This window comes from Ananas comosus, linkage group 12, assembly GCF_001540865.1.
Source record: "Ananas comosus cultivar F153 linkage group 12, ASM154086v1, whole genome shotgun sequence".
Lineage (NCBI taxonomy): Eukaryota > Viridiplantae > Streptophyta > Magnoliopsida > Poales > Bromeliaceae > Ananas > Ananas comosus.
Genome location: NC_033632.1, coordinates 11074085 through 11092272, shown reverse-complemented (window position 1 = coordinate 11092272; position 18188 = coordinate 11074085). Strand labels below are relative to the sequence as shown.

General features: G+C 32.2%; 1 protein-coding gene across 8 annotated transcripts; it reads right to left on the bottom strand.

Annotated features, from left to right (window-relative positions):
* Nucleotides 6796–16242, bottom strand: LOC109718375 (OTU domain-containing protein 3). Of its 8 annotated transcripts, none has more exons than XR_002218453.1 (14): nucleotides 16025–16242; nucleotides 13276–13382; nucleotides 13032–13107; nucleotides 12529–12678; nucleotides 11464–11525; nucleotides 10397–10481; nucleotides 9850–9990; nucleotides 9635–9752; nucleotides 8237–8319; nucleotides 8054–8146; nucleotides 7950–7978; nucleotides 7425–7565; nucleotides 7276–7318; nucleotides 6796–7143 (listed from the first exon to the last, which is right to left on the bottom strand). XR_002218453.1 is itself a non-coding variant. In XM_020244582.1 (13 exons), the coding sequence occupies exons 1-12, from the start codon at nucleotides 16076–16078 to the stop codon at nucleotides 7439–7441; spliced, it is 1125 nt and encodes a 374-aa protein (XP_020100171.1). In that variant the 5' UTR covers nucleotides 16079–16242; the 3' UTR covers nucleotides 6796–7318; nucleotides 7425–7438. The 8 variants fall into 8 exon arrangements, 2 of the variants coding, with proteins under 2 accessions (XP_020100171.1, XP_020100172.1); XR_002218452.1 differs by having other exon boundaries at nucleotides 6821–7143; nucleotides 7211–7318; XR_002218454.1 differs by having other exon boundaries at nucleotides 6821–7143; nucleotides 7211–7318; nucleotides 8237–8316; nucleotides 16025–16241.

Genomic DNA, 18188 nt, shown 5'->3' with positions numbered 1-18188 from the left:
CTAGGATTAAATAATATCCCTAGGATTGAGTGGTCCCTACAAGATAATAATAGTATTAATTCAAAGAAATGATTAAAGGGGTTGATCTAAGAATCAAAAAATCGAAAGCACCATATCCTCTATACTTTCGATAGCATAGTAGCTCTACTATATATATATATATATATATATATATATATATATATATATATATATATATTCGAGCTTTTCGAGCTTTTCGAGCCTAATTCGAACGAGCCGAGTAATACTCAAGCTCGGCTTGAAATAAATTTCGAGCCTTTTTTTTTGTTCAAGCTCGGCTCATTTAATTTCGAGTCAAGCTCGAGCGAGCCAAATATCGAATCGAACGCGAGCCGGCTCGCTCATTTGCCGGCCCTACTATGTGGTTTTATTTTTTTCTTAATGAAATATTAAACTACAGTGTACTAAAGTGAGAAAGTACGAAACCACAGGGTACTAACTTAATACACTTTAAACCACAGGGTACTAAAGTGAGAAAATGCGAAACCACAGAGTACTAATTTGATACACTTTAAACCACATGGTACTAAAGTGAAAAAGAGTGAAACCATAAGAGGGGTATTTGAAGTTTTTCCTATAAGAAATTGTCCAACCATGCAAATATAGATCTCTTCTTTCTGACAATTGCATAAAAAATCCACTAATTTTGGGTTTTTGCAAAAGTGGGCCACATTTTTCATTTTTGCAGATTCGGTCTGATTTTTCAGCAAACTGACCAAAATGCCCTTGTACCTTTTTCTCTCTCCTCTTTTTTTTTGTCGTTCTTTTTTCCTTTCTCTTCCCAAAGAGAGGCGAGGCGGAAACGTCACCCCCTTTTTGGTCGGAGGATTCGGGTCGAGGCAGGGGAGAGGGGCTCGTTGCCGGCAACGTCGCCGGAGCGGGCGAGGGCGACGTCGCCGGGGGAGGGGGTGACGTTTCCACCTCGCCGCTCTTTGGGAAGAGAAAGGGAAAAAGAACGACAAAAAAAAAAAGGAGAGAGAAAAAGATACAAGGGCATTTTGGTCAGTTTGCTGAAAAATCAGACCGAATCTGCAAAAACGAAAAAGGTGGCCCACTTTTATAAAAAACCCAAAATTAGTGGATTTTTTATGCAAATTGGCCCCTTTTTTTTCTATTTTTGGTATTGTTGGATTTTTTTTTCTGTTTGTATGCATCTGTATTATTAGCAGTGCATGACAAAATGATTTTTTCTAATTTCCAGTATAACAAACCTATTAGTAGTTTAGTACAAGTGCACTGTCACTGTTCAAGAGACTAAGTACCAATAGAGATCAGTGTCTATGGTACATCCTTTTTTGCTTTTATTTGGGCAAAAAAAACACAACAAGTACCATCAACCATCAACCATGCACAATAATTGCAGGGACCATTTCCTGCCTCTGAAAATTCTTATAATATAAATAGGGTAAACTTCAAATACCACCCCTGTAGTTTCACAGTTTCTCATTTTAGTACTTTATAATTTAAAGTGTATTAAATTAGTGTCATGTGATTTTATTTTTATCTTTTCGTCAGCTTTTTCGTTAATATTTCGTTAAATTATATACAAACAACTTCAGATATTCTATTTAGGTTTATCGAATATTCACTTTAGTATCTTTAGTTTTAATTTTGTCACTTATTTAAAAAAAAAAATTAATGGAATTGATAATAAAAAAAAAGAAACCACATGACACTAAATTGATACACTTTAAACCATATGGTACTAAAGTAAGAAAGTATGAAACCACATGGATGGTAATTTAAAGTTTTTCCTATAAAATATAAAGGAAAATTTTGCTAAGTACCCCTTCAAAAACTAATATTTACATAAATACCCCTTTAAAAAATAAAATATACTGAATATCCCTCTATATATGAAAAGCTTTCAAATAACCTTTAAAATAATTTTTCGTTAAAATTTTAACTAACAAACTTTATACCCGTTTTACTCTTATCACAATTGCTCTTATAAACCTTTATTGGAAAAGTTTACTCAATGCCCTTCTAAAAGTACATATTTTCACTAATACCCTTATAAAATTGAAATATAATAAATACCCCTCTGATTTTGAAAAACTTTTAAAACTACCTTTATATGTAACTTTCCATCCAAGCTGAAATAAACAGTAAGCAAATTCCTATTATACCCCTTGTTCTACTTTTCATCAATGCCTTCTGAATTTTAACTTATAAATACACTTTACTTATACTTATTAGTGAATTAATTATATTTTTTGAAAAAATATTAAGCAAATTGCTATAAAAATTTTTTAATTAGATGCTAATAAGCAATCCCATAAAAATTGTCAGCAAATCTTTTAAAATTAGTTATAAAAATTAATTTCAGAATAATTATGAAATGTTACGGAAAAATTACGGAATAATTTTAAATAAATGCAGCTATCTTTTCTAACATAGAAAATATATGGAACTCTCTCAATGATAAGCTATTTTGAAATAGCTCTTTAACGTTATTAAATATTTTTTGACTCTCTTCTCTTTTATTTTCTTTGATTTATTTCAAGCATTAAAACAAGAATTTTGTAAATTTAAACAACAATTATATCAATTTATGACGACTTTGATTGGCTTTTTTTTCTAAAGAATAAATAACTTATAGCAAATGAACAACTTAGTTTTGACAAATTTGTCAATTATATGGACCAAAGAAAAGTTAAAAAAAAAAAAGTTTATGGGCCTGTTTCAAAATAATCTACATTTGAGGCGTCTTATACACATTATTTTTATTAGTTAATAGGAGAATAAATATCGGCTATACCACCATGAGATTCAAAATAAAGGGCAAAATAGTCAATTTATATTTAATATATTTTTATACAATAAAAAATTTGGATTAAAACTATATAATTACGGAGGTTAATACGTCCCGGGCTAATTGAAATTAAGATAAGTATTTACAAGCGGGCATTTGTGATTTACAATTTTGTAAGGGTATCTATAATATTTTAATTTTTAGTAGGAACAGAGTAAAACTACCCCAAATATAAATACTCAAATCAGAATGTATATAGTAGCTAGTTCTATAACAGTAAGATTCTTAAAGTAAACTAGGAGGTGGCATCAGCTCCTGTTTGCGAGTCAGTCGTGTTGCGACTCGAATGAGCTCGAGATCGGATTGCTTCGTTTTTAGTAACGAGCGACACGCAGCTGGATTTTTTCAGCTCGTTTATTTAAACGGGAGGAACACGACTCGGGGTCAGCGATGCTCGGTGTTCGGTCAGATACAGTCGATACATATATTTATATATTTATATAATTTTTTTATTTATAATTTTATATATAAATAATAATTATATATAATATTATTTTTATTAATTTTATTTGCCAAATAAAAATCTAAATGCGAGCTTAATTATAAAGATCGTTATATGATAAAGTTTCAATATTAGATCAAAGTTATAGAAAAGATTGATTAATTTATTTTTTATATTATTTAATCTAATCTTTTTAATTTATTATTCGTTGGCAGTTCGTGAGCCAGCTCGGTGTTAGCTCTGTTTTTAATAAAACGAGCGAAACGAGCTGAATTTTTTGGCTGATAATTAACGAGCAGCTCGTGTTCGGCTCGTTTATAACGAGCGAACGAGCGACCCCAGCTCGATCAGGTGTTTCGGTCGTTTAAACCTAAGTACAACTACTATTTTTTTTTAGGAGGACGGGGGTCTTCATTCTTTTAAGTCGTTTTAGATGATAGTAATCCCGAATTGACCATGTGGTTTCGCACTTTCTCACTTTAGTACCATGTGGTTTAATATTTCGTTAAATTATATACAAAAAACTTCAAATATCCTACCTAGGTTTATCGAATATTCATTTTAGTACCATTTAGTTTTAACTTTGTCACCGATTCAACGAAAAAAATGCTACAAAATGGATAATAAAAAGAGAAAATTGAAACCACAGGGTACTAACTTGATACAAAAATGAAACCACAGAGTACTAACTTGATACACTTTGAATCACAAGGTACTAAAGTGAGAAAGTGCGAAACTACAGGGTACTAACTTAATACACTTTAAACTACATGTACTAAAGTGAAAAAGTACGAAATGACAAGAGAAGTTTTTGAAGCTTTTCCTATATCTTATAATCTATTAGCAAATTTTGTGTGTAGAGTTTAGAATTTAGAAAATAATTATGGCATTTATGGTTTAAAGTTTAATATTTTTGTATTTAATAATAATAGGGCCAACTCATCAACATTGTAGGACCCTTTATAAGGGTACCCTTAGCATAGTGTTTATCTTTTGGTAGTTGTCCAATAGCAAGGCCAGTTTGTGGTACAATTATTGAATACCTATACCCAATGGGATTTAAAGGCATGTGACCATTTATTGCTTTGTTCCTTTATTTTAAGGTAAACTTCAAATACCACCCTTTTAAGGTTTCACATTTTTTTATTTTACTACTTAGTGATTTAAAGTGTATAACTTTTATACCCTATGATTTTATTTCTCTTTTCCGTCAGTATCTCCGTGGACTCTTCGCTAAATCATATACAAAAAAACTTCAAATACTCAACCTACGGTTTATCGAATATTTACTTTAATATCCTTTGGTTTACCAAACTTTTACTTTAGTATTCTGTGGTTTTAATTTTGTCACTGATTGAACAAAAAACATTAATGGAGAGGATAACGGAAAGAGAAAAATAAAATAACAGGGTATTAAAGTGATACATTTTAAACAACAGAATACTAAAGTGAGAAAGTGTAAAACTACGAGCTGGTATTTGAAGTTTCTCCTTTATTTCACTTTCTATTTACCTTCAAACATTATGTGGCATCTCTTTTTTCTTCCTCTCTTGTTAGTCCCTAAAAAATATTTTAGAAATAATGTAGCAAAGAGAAAAGGCTAAATGACACTTTTGGTCAGTAAAATATAAGAAGCGTGACATTTTGGTTCTCAAAGTTTAATTAGTTGTAATTTCTAGTTCGAGCTTTATAAATTATTGCAATCAAATTTGCAACACAATTTGCCTGACTAAAATAATTTGTTGTTGATATAGAAATGATGTGGTACCTCAATCATTATCACATCATCAATCACAATGATGCTGGCTTAAAATTTTGAAATCAAAATACGTTAATTGACTCAAATCAAATAAATAAAAAAATTGAATAACAAAATTAAAATTTTGAAAGATTGAATAGCCGATTAAAAATAGGACATAGTGCGGGTAAGTTCTCCATGTATTTTACCAAAAAAAAATTACTTCTTATAGGACTGTACAAAGCATTATCAACTTATCAATGCTTTAATTGCTAAACAAAAAGATAAGAAAAGATAAAGTGAAATAGAAATTTTCAAAAGAAACTAAAACCTTTCTCTACCCCATATTTACTTTTGCTCTTTTCACTTATTTTCATATAAGGAGTTGTTTGGTTGCATGTATTTTTAACTGCAGTGCAATTGGAAATACATATAACCATAAATTTTTGAATTAATTTAGTGTAATTAGACCCAACTGCTGTAATTGCATTCGCATGAGAAGATCCAACTACTGCAGTTGGTACTGTAACTAATTGGCAGCAATACCAATTCCAGCAGTTGAACACTTGAACTGAAGTGGCTCACCAATAAAAAAAAAATTAATGTGTGATTTTTTCCACACATTTTATTGCAGAAAGGGTTTTTATTTGCACCATCCATTGAAATCTCTCTCATTTTCTGCCCGAGGGTAGTAAGTTTCTCTCTCCCTCTCTCTCTCTCTCTCTCTCTCTCTTCCTTTCCTCCTAAAAATAATAGTCTCTCCCTTCCTTTCCTCCTCAAAAAAAAAAAAAAAAAAAAAAAAAAAAAAAAAAAAAAGTAGTCATGTGATGTTGGTGGATAGATAGAAAAAAAGAGGTGGACTTTTTGATATATATATTCCTTATGTCTTATATACTATTTTTTTTTTTTACAATCACTCAACATACAATGGAGAGAGAGCAAAAATATTTTTTAATTATATTTATATTTGATGCTATTTTATAATACATACTTTATCATTTTTAATATAATATTTTATAATTGATGCTATATGTATTGATGCTACATGTATTAATGTCACATATTTTTTTTGGTTATCTTAGTACACTGGATTGTGTTGTCAGGTTTTTTATTTTATTTTTTACCTATTGTTAAAAGATCATATGATTATTTTGTGTTCAGGAGAGTTAATCCCATCTCTCTATCTTAAAAGTGACAGAATTTACAAATACAAATCTTAACTTAGGCCTACCAAATAGAAAAAATGTAACTACAGCAGTTGCAGCTGTATAGAACCAAACGGACCGGATATAATTACGACTGCAGCATCTGCAACTGCATTTATTTTCAACTACACTATTTTTATAACTACATCCCGCCCCTAAGTAGTTTTGGGGCAGAAGTCAACAATTATTCCAAGTTTCTGCTTCTCACTAGCAGCAGTCTCTTTTAAAGCCACTTCTCTTAGACAAGCAAAAGCAGACGCTCTACGGACAAAAAAAAAAAAAAAGGTATGGCTACTAAATGGCTACAGAAGCCTATAAAAATATTTAAGAATAAAAGCTCTAATTTAAAACTTCTGCATCTAACTAATAAAAACTATTGATGAATTAAAACAACCGTCCAAAAAATTGCCTAAATTGGCCAGTAATATCGGTGCGAATTCGAATTGGAACAGTTTAAGACAAGTATGCCCTTTAATTGCTTCTTGTTAAATGAAATTCAACCAAAAGAAAACCATTTTCCGCAAAGAACCTTAATTTCTATACACAACTCATAAAGTGTTTACCTAAAAAGATATCATTACAATTCAATTGAGCACAAATAAACATTAAGAGAGCTCATATGCAATTGCCATTTACTGCATTTATAACAAATACACATAATACTATATCATTTATTGTCTACTATAGGTTAACAACCACAAGCACCATAAGGAATGTAAAGGAAAAAAGAAAAAGAAACTGTTCATGAACATTCAACAATGATAACCCAAATTATAATTTTCGTGCTTTTTAGACAAGTTGTAAGTAACTTGAATCTTGAAAAGCACCTGCAGATTCTCCAAGACGTGTTTCTCGTAGGAAGAAGTGCTTTTTGAGGCGTTGATCCTCCCGACGATATTGTGTACATGTCACAATTAAAGGCCTGAAATAATAAGCCAATATGATCAATTAAATGACCAGGACATCGCCATTTCCATAATACACATTACCTGGGAGAAATATACTGTGTCGCGCATGCCGTGTCGCAGTCGAGACTCAAAGGAGTACATCTCACCTCAAAATTAGCTCGACACTCTCTTCAAACCAACAAAAAGTGCCTGAGTCACTTACAGAACAATCAATTAGCAAGTCCGCTAAAAAAAGAAAAAGGAAAAAGAAAACTTTGATGTCCTTTTGCATATTTAATTGTTTTTTAAATAATACCTTGAATCTACTGATTAAATGCAAAGAGCTCCCATATCTGGTAGCAGTGCGGATCGATGAAGCGGTTCTTCACCTGTTGTTTCTTTTTTCTTACTTTGTATCTTTCCTTTCTTCCCTTTACTCGCAGCTCCTTTGCTTTTACTGGGAACATGTTTGGCAAAGGAAATAGCAAGTTAAGTCTCTCAATATTTTGTATTCAAATATTTAAAAGTACTTTAATATATAATTATGTTAGATAGAATTTCACTTCTTACTTCCCATTAGTCTCAATTTAAAGCAATTCATCGTAATATCCTATTATCTGCAACATATGCCAAAAATCTTGTCGTTTGTACATGCAGTCATGCACTTGCACAAGGCCATTTTATAGGTAAAATAAATGAGTCATTCTAGGTTTAGGTCAAAATCTGACTCGAACAAAAATCGAAACCCGTTAAATAGATAAAAACCCAACCGTTAATCAACTTTAACGAGACTGACTGGTACAAAAGGCACCTAATTGATGCAAAAGAAACAACAAGTCACCTATGTGGAAATGCGGCACAAGATTTACCCTATACACAAATAAACAAGTATTCAATCTCTGATCAAAGCATCTCAACAGAAAGAAGAAATGGAGAATACATTACAGGTGCTGCAGATGATTTTGTCGTGGTTGAACCGCAACAAGCCTTGTTCTTCTTTGTTGATCCACAAGAGCATGCTCTAGTTCTCGGTAATTTCTTCACAAGAAAAAGAAAAAGAAAATACTAAACAAAAGTCCAAAATTGACTTAAAAAAGAAAGATTTCTACTTGCTGCCATGGTAAATACCTTATTAGTAGATGCACCTTTTTCGCTATTTGTCTCCACTATTTCCACCTCCAGTTGATCGCAATTCTCCTTATCATCGTCTACTGGGATGATAGGAGTGAGGACCACGAAAAATTTAGTAATGGTACTTACTCGCAGGATAATGGAAATTGGAGAGAACTGAAAATATTTATCTGTTTCCATATAGATATTCACGGTCTCGACTTATAATTAGTAGGTGACTTATGTAATACTGCGAATACATCTATGGAAGAGGACAATTTAGTTTACGCCATCAATAAATTTTTAGTTCCTTTCTTTAGAGTGCAGACATGTTCTCTGTCAATTTGCTGATTGTAGGAAGCATAGTTTGTTTGCAAAGTAAGAGCTTTCACTCGGACAACCCACTTCAACCCCAAAAAGAAAACAAAGGGAAAAGGGAAAAAAAGGAAAAAGAAAAAGAAAGTTGACGAAATACTCATCCTCTAGGAAGTAGTTACAAAATTTTGGTTGCTCATATATGAGGAAAATACTAAGTTCTACGAATATATAGAATGGACTGTTACATCAAAAGAATAGGATCTCTTTTAGACTAAATTGAATTAGAGAAAGGTGCCTCATTTAGGAAAAGTTAGAAAAGAAGTAAGCCCGCCTAACTTATATGCGCTAGATGCTTAATATATAAAACAGTATAAAAGGTCTGACAAGCAGTTCAAGCAACATTATAGGTTGGAAAATAAAACGGAGATAAGAGAACATAGAGGATACATCATGTGTTACCAAATACATGCAACTTAAGGACGAAAAGATTAAATCACCAATCACAACAATAAAAAAAATAAATAAATTATCATTATTACTATCAAGGATTTAAGTGCCACGGCACGAGATCGTGCCGGGAACTTAACCGGCACGGTAGGGCACGGTCCGTGCCAGGCCGTGCTGATGCATGTCGATCACAAAAAATATATGTGTGCCGATACGTAATGCCATGAAATATTTATTTTCTTTAGCAGCAAAAAATATGTCAATTATTTATTATGTACTTTTATCAAATCTTTTAAATTTTATTGAGAAAATTACTTAATAATTTCAAAAATAGAAGGTTTTGAGTTGTGCTAACAGCACGGGGGCTGTATCGTGCCAATATCTTACTGGCACGATACGTCGGACCGAGCCGATGGGCACTTTAATTCTTGATTACTATTATTAATTATATAATATTGACAATGCAACGAGAAAAATTAAGGGTAAGTCATTCATTTGACAATAATAACAATAAAAAAAATAGATATTTCTTTGCCATCAAGTATTTGAGTGGAGGCCGGCGTCATTCGACAGAATAAAACTTTGTGGAAACCATAACACTTCGAAGATGATAGAATATCTGTACAAACCACAAGACATGTAAAGCGTTACCATGATGATTGATGTCCTTAGACGATTTGTCTTCAGTGTCATTTCCATCTGATGCCTGCTGGTCAGCAATCAAAAACTCAATTGCAGTATCAACATCGCCATCTACTTCTCGTAAAACCTATTTATACAACATGACCGATAATTTAATTTCATGTAGAATTGCTTTTTACCTATTAATTTCCCAAGTACTTCATTAACCTGAAAGAAAATCTTACCTGCTCAACTTTGTCAATGTTATTACAGCCTGTTCCGGCCACAACCAGCTTAACTGAGCCCACATCCCAGGGAGATTTATGAAAGGATCTTTTCGATTCAATATTAGGGTTATGTGTTGCTCTAGAAATATTTGCATCAGCCTACATGGGAGTGGTAGTAATATCAGATCGGGCAATTTCATTGAAGAGTTAATTACAAATTTAGTCCCTGAAGTATGATCACAATTTCAGTTGTCCAAAAGAGATCGAATGTTAGCAATTTAAGCCCTGAAATTTGTTCCACGTAACAATTAAGCCCTCCAATTAATTGATCAATAGAAGAACACAAAGTCAGCATTACCTGCGACCAGGACCAACCTCAAAGAACGTCATGTATAACATGATTCTGATATGGAGTCTTTTTCCAGACAGTATACTATAGGAAGGATTTAATTGCTACATTCATGGATTAAATTACTAATCCTTTGTCAGAGTATGTTAGTCGGTACAACTCTCATGGACGTGGTGAAAATAAGTATATCAGAATTCAAAACTTGAAGTAGAAAACCTTAATATTAATCGGCAAAGCAGGTCCTTGACAAGAATCTTCCTTCAGCCGAACACTATTGTAATGTTCATCGTAATGGTAAGATCTGCATTAATCAATATAATAAATCAGTCTACCCTGGTTTTATTTCATCGCGAATATAGGACTATAAATAATTCCAATGTTGGCAACTAAAAACATCTTGCATCAAATCATTCTCAAGAAAGCATCTCAATGAGAATGATCTATCACAAGACGCAATAATAAGACTCCTTCACAAACAAAACCCAGAACTATGGCAATAGTACATAAATATCACAACAGAATTTAAAACTATTGAATGGGAATAGAAAGATGTTACAAGCCATTGAATGACAATAGACAGATATAAAGCATTATTACAACTTTATCTACCAAATTAATTTTTATACTTAGGCCTCGTTTGGCATCATTGTCATGTTTTTATTTTTTAAAACACTAATTTTATATAAGTTGATGTATTGAAAAAAGGATTTTCCTCTTATTGTCATGATTAATTAGTTTGCAATGTACCCTGACCAAGTGATATATGATGACAACTTTAAAAAATAAAAATAAATAAAAAAAAAAACTTGGAAGCGAAAAAAAAGTTGTTTTCAAGTTCTTATTTTTTGTTGTCAAATAAACATCTAGGATAAAGGGATTGCAAACAATCCACTGTCAACACCTGCAGTTTTCTATGTAGAAATGTCATTTTAAAAAAATAAAAAACAAACAAAATACCAAATGGCGCCTTAGGTTTCCTTTTTTCCCCCCAATTTTCCCTAGTTTTTAAAGCATTTTTTCCTTTTTCTTTATTATTTGGAAAATTTTCCATCCACGGCCACTAAAAGTTAACCACAAACTGCCAACTTGTTACATTTTGCTTACGGACCAAACGTCAAATGGAAACTGAGAAATGGAACATGTTTCATACTTCATTAAGAACATGAAATATAAAAGTTAAAACCCTTGAGTATCAGAAATATCATTTAAAAAGTATTTTCATAACTCACCCCATTGATCGGTGGAAACTAGAGCATAACAAAAGTCAAGGATAAAAAACTTACAAATGAATCATACTACCATCACGACCGCTAAAATTGTTTATGTACCAACGTGGAGAGTTAAGCTGCATTCAAACATATTTATGACCACTCAATCAAAAGAAGCTTAAATTACTAAAACAGATGTAAAACATAACAAGAGATCATTCTAAACAAGCCACGGCACCCATGTAAAGCAAAATGGCTGATAATAGGAAAAAATTAAAAATAAAAAAGATTACAAGATCAAAAGATAAAAGGTCTCCAAAATATTAAGGATGCGTGTGGCTAAGTACCAGTTTGGCCTAGCTTCTCAAATAACTTCTCTACTTCAAAAAGCTACAACCAAGCATTTGATATACAAAAATGTAGGAGCCTTTTTCCAAGGAAAGTGAAATGAGCTTATGTATCCCAGTAGAAGTTCTAATTTGTAGCTTTTGCTTATATTGCAACAGGATGCTGTTGGGATAATTTAAATGAAAAGGCCATTAATGCTTCTTTGAACTCCTCTATTCAAACAAAACAGACCGATCGCTAACTTGAAAGATAGAATCTCATGATAATTATTACAAACATCAAAGAATTACATGATTCCTCAGATGAAATGGAGCAAAAGTATAAAAATCTGGCAAACTGAAAACAAAAGACAATATATCTAGTGCTTGGAAAACAAAACAAATCCAAATGTTAAACAAAAAGTTGTATAAGAAAAATTAATAGGAGACAGCATAGTGAACAAAAAGCAACTAGAAGAAGAATATTATCGGTGCAACTTAAGACCAAATCAGGAGGACTTTTGGCATGATCTAACTAGACTAGTTGAATAAGTGTTAGTGGGAGATAAATTATCTAAAAAAGACTCGGGTATCGAATATACTCAAAATAAACATAAGTACTGGGAAAGGAAAGAAAATGATCTTATAGTTCATATTTCAAAAGCTTAAAAGAGGACAAAATTACTAGCGATTTTAAACTTTATACCAATCAAAAAATTACTAGCGATTTTAAACTTTATACCAATCAACAACAGTCAAGATTTTCCTCAAGTTGTAATAGCTATAAACATGATTAAAAAAGATATGAACTTGCCCGATGAATACAAATGTTTCTTCTAGTAACAAGAGAAGCCGCTTGCAATTCCATGTTGCCAGCCCATGTACCATCTTTCTCCATGGACTCGCAATATTCAGCAAATGGAACATCATCCTCAATGAATGGCTCAAAATCTTCTCTGTGGTTCTATAAACATGAAAACTAGAGGAATTAGATTTTCTTTATCATTTAGAACAAACTGTTGAGTAAAATCTTAGGAAAATGTAATACTCCCACTTAGCATTTACTAAACATTTTTAGCTACGACAGTATAACAAACAAAATTTGGCAAAGGGAAGAAAAAAAGAAAGAAAAATTCAACAACTCAACTTTATTATAAGGATAAGTTAACATATTCAAAGTTCATTATTAATCTTGATTGCATAAAATTAAGAAAAGTGTACGATTGGGTGTATTTGGTAACTAGATTATGCACATGATATCAATCTAAAGGTAGCTGAATCAATTTCCATGTGATTTACAATGATGTACATACATACCACAATGTATTGTACAACCATAGCACGGTACTTTTGGTGTTCTTCTTCATTGCCCTCTAGCTGGTCAGCTAAAGCCCTGCAAGCTACCTTGAGTACTCACAGAATACATAGAAACTTGAAGAAAGGATTAAATAAAACATGTTCTAATGCATGTTATGGGTTCCATTTACATTCATTGGTACAGTAGTAACATATCCATTCCGATGATGAACAAAATAAGAAAAGTAAAATTTTCTCTACAAACCTAAAGAAACAATTTCCATCCGCTGTCACTTGAATTATCTTTAACCCTAGGGTGTCCAATTGAGCACAAAATTCTGTCATATTAGCATCCTTCCCATGCTTCTTTACCTATGTACCACACAGAATATTTACCCTTATTAGCCAATAAAGGGTATATATATAGCAATATAATAGCAGTTAGTATTGAAATAGAGATAAGCTGATCCTACAACGTGCATGGAAGGATTAAAAAAAAAAGTTTCATGAGCCATGAAATCATCAAGTTTACTTATTCTAGCCAAAACACTCTAAATATCGCAAACTAATAAGTGCTGATTCACTTTACAATATAACCAAACTTTCAGAGTTCAAATTCAAAACTTAGATACTAAAACTTGGGAGAATTGGGAGACAAAGTAGGGGTAGATATAGCAAATCTACCCATTGTAGCGTACTAGTGTTTTTCTATGAAGTTTCACCTTGTTGTGCCCTTGATTTTAGCAAATTCCACATTAACAAACTCTTATGGGCATAGTAGGTACAATGCACATACAAACTATAGTGCTTATGTTCCATATCAGCTGGTCCAGCCACGCTTCGGATCATTTCCCTACTCTACTTTTGACCGGCGACAAAGTGTGAAAACCGGAAGTATGGTAAACAAGGGAAGACTTTATACAAAAGGTTCCTATCTGACATAAAGAAGTGCCCAGCAAAGATTCAAGTCACAGCGAGGCTTAGGCATTGTCAAAAAAAGTGGTACTCCACACATTTCTACACTATTTTAAAATGAAGGAGACTATGGAAGAGATTCAGAACTTGGACATAAAGGAAGAATAACTAGAATTGGCCTCTAACATAGAGCAAAGATGCTTACAGGAGGGAGATGGCAATACGAAGTTCTTCCACGCAGCGGCGAACAGTATAAGACGGAACCACGCAATTGATATGATTGATGCAAACAGCAGAAGAATATACAGAGAGAGAAAAAGCAAGACTATTTCTTTGACGAGTTTAAAGAGGCTTTCGCTCCATCTGGACAGGAGTATGGCATGCAAGCGGACTAGAGTGAGTTGTTTATGGCTGAGATTATGAGGCGCACCTCCCAATTGGGAGGGGACAAAGCACCTTGCCTCGATAGTTGTCATCTAGTGTTTTACCAAACCTTCTGGGAAGCAATAAGGGGGCGTTTATTTCAATGTTTGTAATATTCCTGGAATGTTTTATATTTTATATTTGGAATGGCAAATTTGTTACTAACTTATCAAGTCACTAGGGTTGAGCCGTTGTTAAGAACTACTGAACTAGTATATTATTAGTAATGGACTACTAATAATTCCCATCAAGTATGAAAATGAGAATATATCTTAACTCGTGATAATCTAGCATTCCTACCATCTAGGAAACTACAATGATTCCACTACTTTACTAACATCTTTTACAATTTACCCACTTAACTTGAATAGTAATGATTTAAATATTTTTAATAGAAAATGTGGGGGATGTTACGATATATTTTATCTATATTAGGATGTTACGATATATTAGGATATTGTGTTTTATTGCCTTATATAGAGTAGTATCATTGCCTTCTATAGAGTAGGATTATATAGTATGTAATCCTAGTTATACTCTTACTATAGTAGTCATTGTTACTATAGTAAGACAATCTCTTGTACTATATATATTCATTAATACAACTCAAGAGGGTATACACTTTAGCCCTTCTTTCAGGGGATTACGGAAATATTATAAACCGTGAACCAAATGGGCTATAAAAGACGACATCTTCAACATCTTTTGGGAGCTCTATAATGGTAGTTTGACTACTGGACATATAAATAATTCATATGTCTCTGCCTCATGTCGAAGAACAGAGATGCAAGCAAAGCCAACAGCTTTCAACCTATTAGCCTCATAAACAGGGTACAAAAGATCATTTCGTTCCGAAAGGAGCTAGCTATTACATAATATAATCTCGCCCACCCAATCAGCATTCCTAAAGGGTAGATTATTTCGGACGCATTTGCGATGGTCAAAGTTGATTGATTGCGAAAAAGCATAATTAGATGTAAGATGTAGAGCTTCTAATTCCACCTTACTAGGGTTTCAGGTGGTGTTGGTGCTTTTAGGGGACTCCACTTTCGCCGTCTTTTTTTTGTCTCTTCGAGGCCTAACTGTCACACCTATGTAGCTAAGTTCTTTTTCTTTTTTTAGGGTAAACTTCAAATCGCAGTCCCCTCCTTGTGGCTTAGCTTATTTTCACTTTGCCACCCTATAGTTCAAAAAAATTCACTTTACCTCCACGTGGTTTAATTTTTATTTTACGATTTTTACCAAAAAATTCTATATGAAATAGAGTGGCAAAGTTAACATTTCTTAGCAAGCCACAGGGCGGCAAAGTAAAAACGAGCTAAACCACGGGGGGTAATTTGATAATTTGAAGTTTACCCATGGATTCCATCAGGAAGTATCACCTATAAAGATCTTAATAATTTCAAAGAGATTGAACAGACAAATTATAAGCATGTATAAATCATTGCTTCTTACACTAAATCCATCTTAAACAACATGCAATAGATTCAAGAAGATTCAAGTAATAACCTCCTAATGATCATCATCAAAAAAAAAAAAAAAAAAAAGAGCTAGATTCCATGAGAAAGCTATTCCTCTCCGACGAATCTTGATTCTCTAACAATGGAAGTGGGATCCATCGATCGATCGATCGATCGAGAGAGAGAGAGAGAGAGAGAGAGAGAGAGAGGATTTACGGCGTCGCGCTGCGGCTTCCGTGGCTTCGGCTTCTTGCTCTTCGCCTGAACCATCGTCGTCGTCGTCGTCGTCGTCGGCGGCGGCGGCGGCGGCGGAGGAGGGGAGGGTTTTTTTTTTAAAAAAAAAAAAATTTTGGTATCGTCGCGGCGGGGAGTGATTGGGTTTACGTCTTAACGAGAGAGATCGAGAGGGCAACGGCGTTGAAGAGAAAAAAGGCAACAAGTTTTTTTTTTTCTTTTCTTTTCTTTTCTTTTCTTTTTTACCCTTTCTCTTTTGGGGGTAAAATAGAGAAAATTTGGTCTAATAAATATCCCATTTTTTATTTTTTTATTTTTTAAAAATTTATATTTCACACTGTCATAATTTTAAGAAAAACTTCAAATACACCTCTTATGGTTTCGCATTTTCTCACTTTAGTACCCTGTGGTTTAAAGTGAATCAAGTTAGTACCATGTGGTTTCGCACTTTCTCACTTTAGTATCCCGTGGTTTAAAGTGCATCAACTTGGTATCATGTGGTTTTGCACTTTCTCACTTTAGCACCCTCTGGTTTAATATTTCGTTAAATTATATATAAAAAACTTCAGATACCATACCTAGGTTTATCGAATATTTATTTTAGTACCCTTTAGTTTTAACTTTCTCACTGATTTAATGAAAAAATATCTCGAAATGGATAATAAAAAGAGAAAAATGAAACCACAAGGTACTAACTTGATACAAAAATAAAACTAAAGTACTAACTTGATACACTTTAAACCAAAGAGTATTAAAGTGAGAAAATGCGAAACCATAGGGTACTAATTTGATACACTTTAAACCACAGGGTACTAAAGTGAGAAAATGCGAAACCACAGGAGGGTATTTGAAGTTTTTTCGAATTTTAAACTGATACATTTAACTCGCTTTATCTGTCTTCGTCACTATTCTGTCTATTTTTTATAATTTATATCAAAAATATATTAAAACAAATAAGTATAATTTATTTTTTATTTATTTTTTATAAAATAAATAAGTATAATTTGATTATTTGGTTTTTTTATTTACGTCATAACTTTTTAAAAATATTTGTAAAATTTTAAGCAGACAATATATAAATTTTTTAGAGTCAAAAGAGAAAAGTGAATATGGCATATTTATGGAGGTTTTTTTTGTATTTTAGCTTCGTGTGAGAGAGCGGCAAAACTTATTTACATGCATAAATATCTTATTTAGCGCATGTTCTTAATTTACTTCAAAAATATATATCCATTTGAATAATAAGAAATGTGGTATCGTATATAAAATATACTATTTTATTAAATTATGAATAATAATATCTTTGAAGAAATAAAAAATAAAATTTTTATTTTCAATCATACTAGAAAATTCTAATATCAAATAAGTTATCATCTCATATCGAAACTTTTATTCCCATTCCAACATCCAAATAAGGTGAGCATCATATGGTGCGGGTCTGTTTTTACGGTTCTTTTTTAAAATAGAATTAAAGCGAATTAAAGCGAAAGCACGAACCAAATCAAATGAAAGAAAATAATTTGACTGGTTTAGTTTACTTATTTAATTTTTATAAAAAAATGTTATTTGATTTAAATATTTTATAATTATAATTAATTCTACACACTAAAACTTTTCAATCCAAATACTTTTTTTAAATTTAAGGAGTAATAATATGCATTAAATTATTAAAGTTTCGAATAATCCGATTTTTTCTATTTTTATTTTTTAAAAAAATCAAATCGAACACAACCAAACGGAGGAGACTCAAAGAGATGTTATTATTGAATTTATGTTTAGAGTTTTTTACGTTTGATTTTGATAATTACTCAAAAATATTTTATTGTGTTTTAGAATGTATAATAAATACTATATTATAATTGATGTTGCTTACGAGATGGGCCACAACCACAATACAACAAATAAAATTAAAAATACAGCAACTAAAAATGATGCTGATGCTGATGATTAGTTTGGATGTTTCATAATTTTGATTGCATGTTTTGATTCTCATTCAGTTTTGGCCCAAAGCTAATGAGATTACACAGAATCTAAGTGCCAATTTTTTTTTAAAAAAATTAATATATACATTAATTAAGATAGAAAATTTTGAGGCGATCAACAAATAAACACATCATCCACAGTGGTGTCCCTCCTCGTGAAAGAG

Coding starts and splice junctions, on each gene's coding strand:
- LOC109718375 (XM_020244582.1), bottom strand. CDS start 16,078: ATGGTTCAGGCGAAGAGCAAGAAGCCGAAGCCACGGAAGCCGCAGCGC. Junction 13,383..16,024: donor GGAAGCCGCAGCGCGACGCC/GTAAATCCTCTC, acceptor TGTGGTACATAG/GTAAAGAAGCATGGGAAGGA. Junction 11,526..12,528: donor GAAACATTTGTATTCATCGG/GCAAGTTCATAT, acceptor GTTTGAATGCAG/CTTAACTCTCCACGTTGGTA.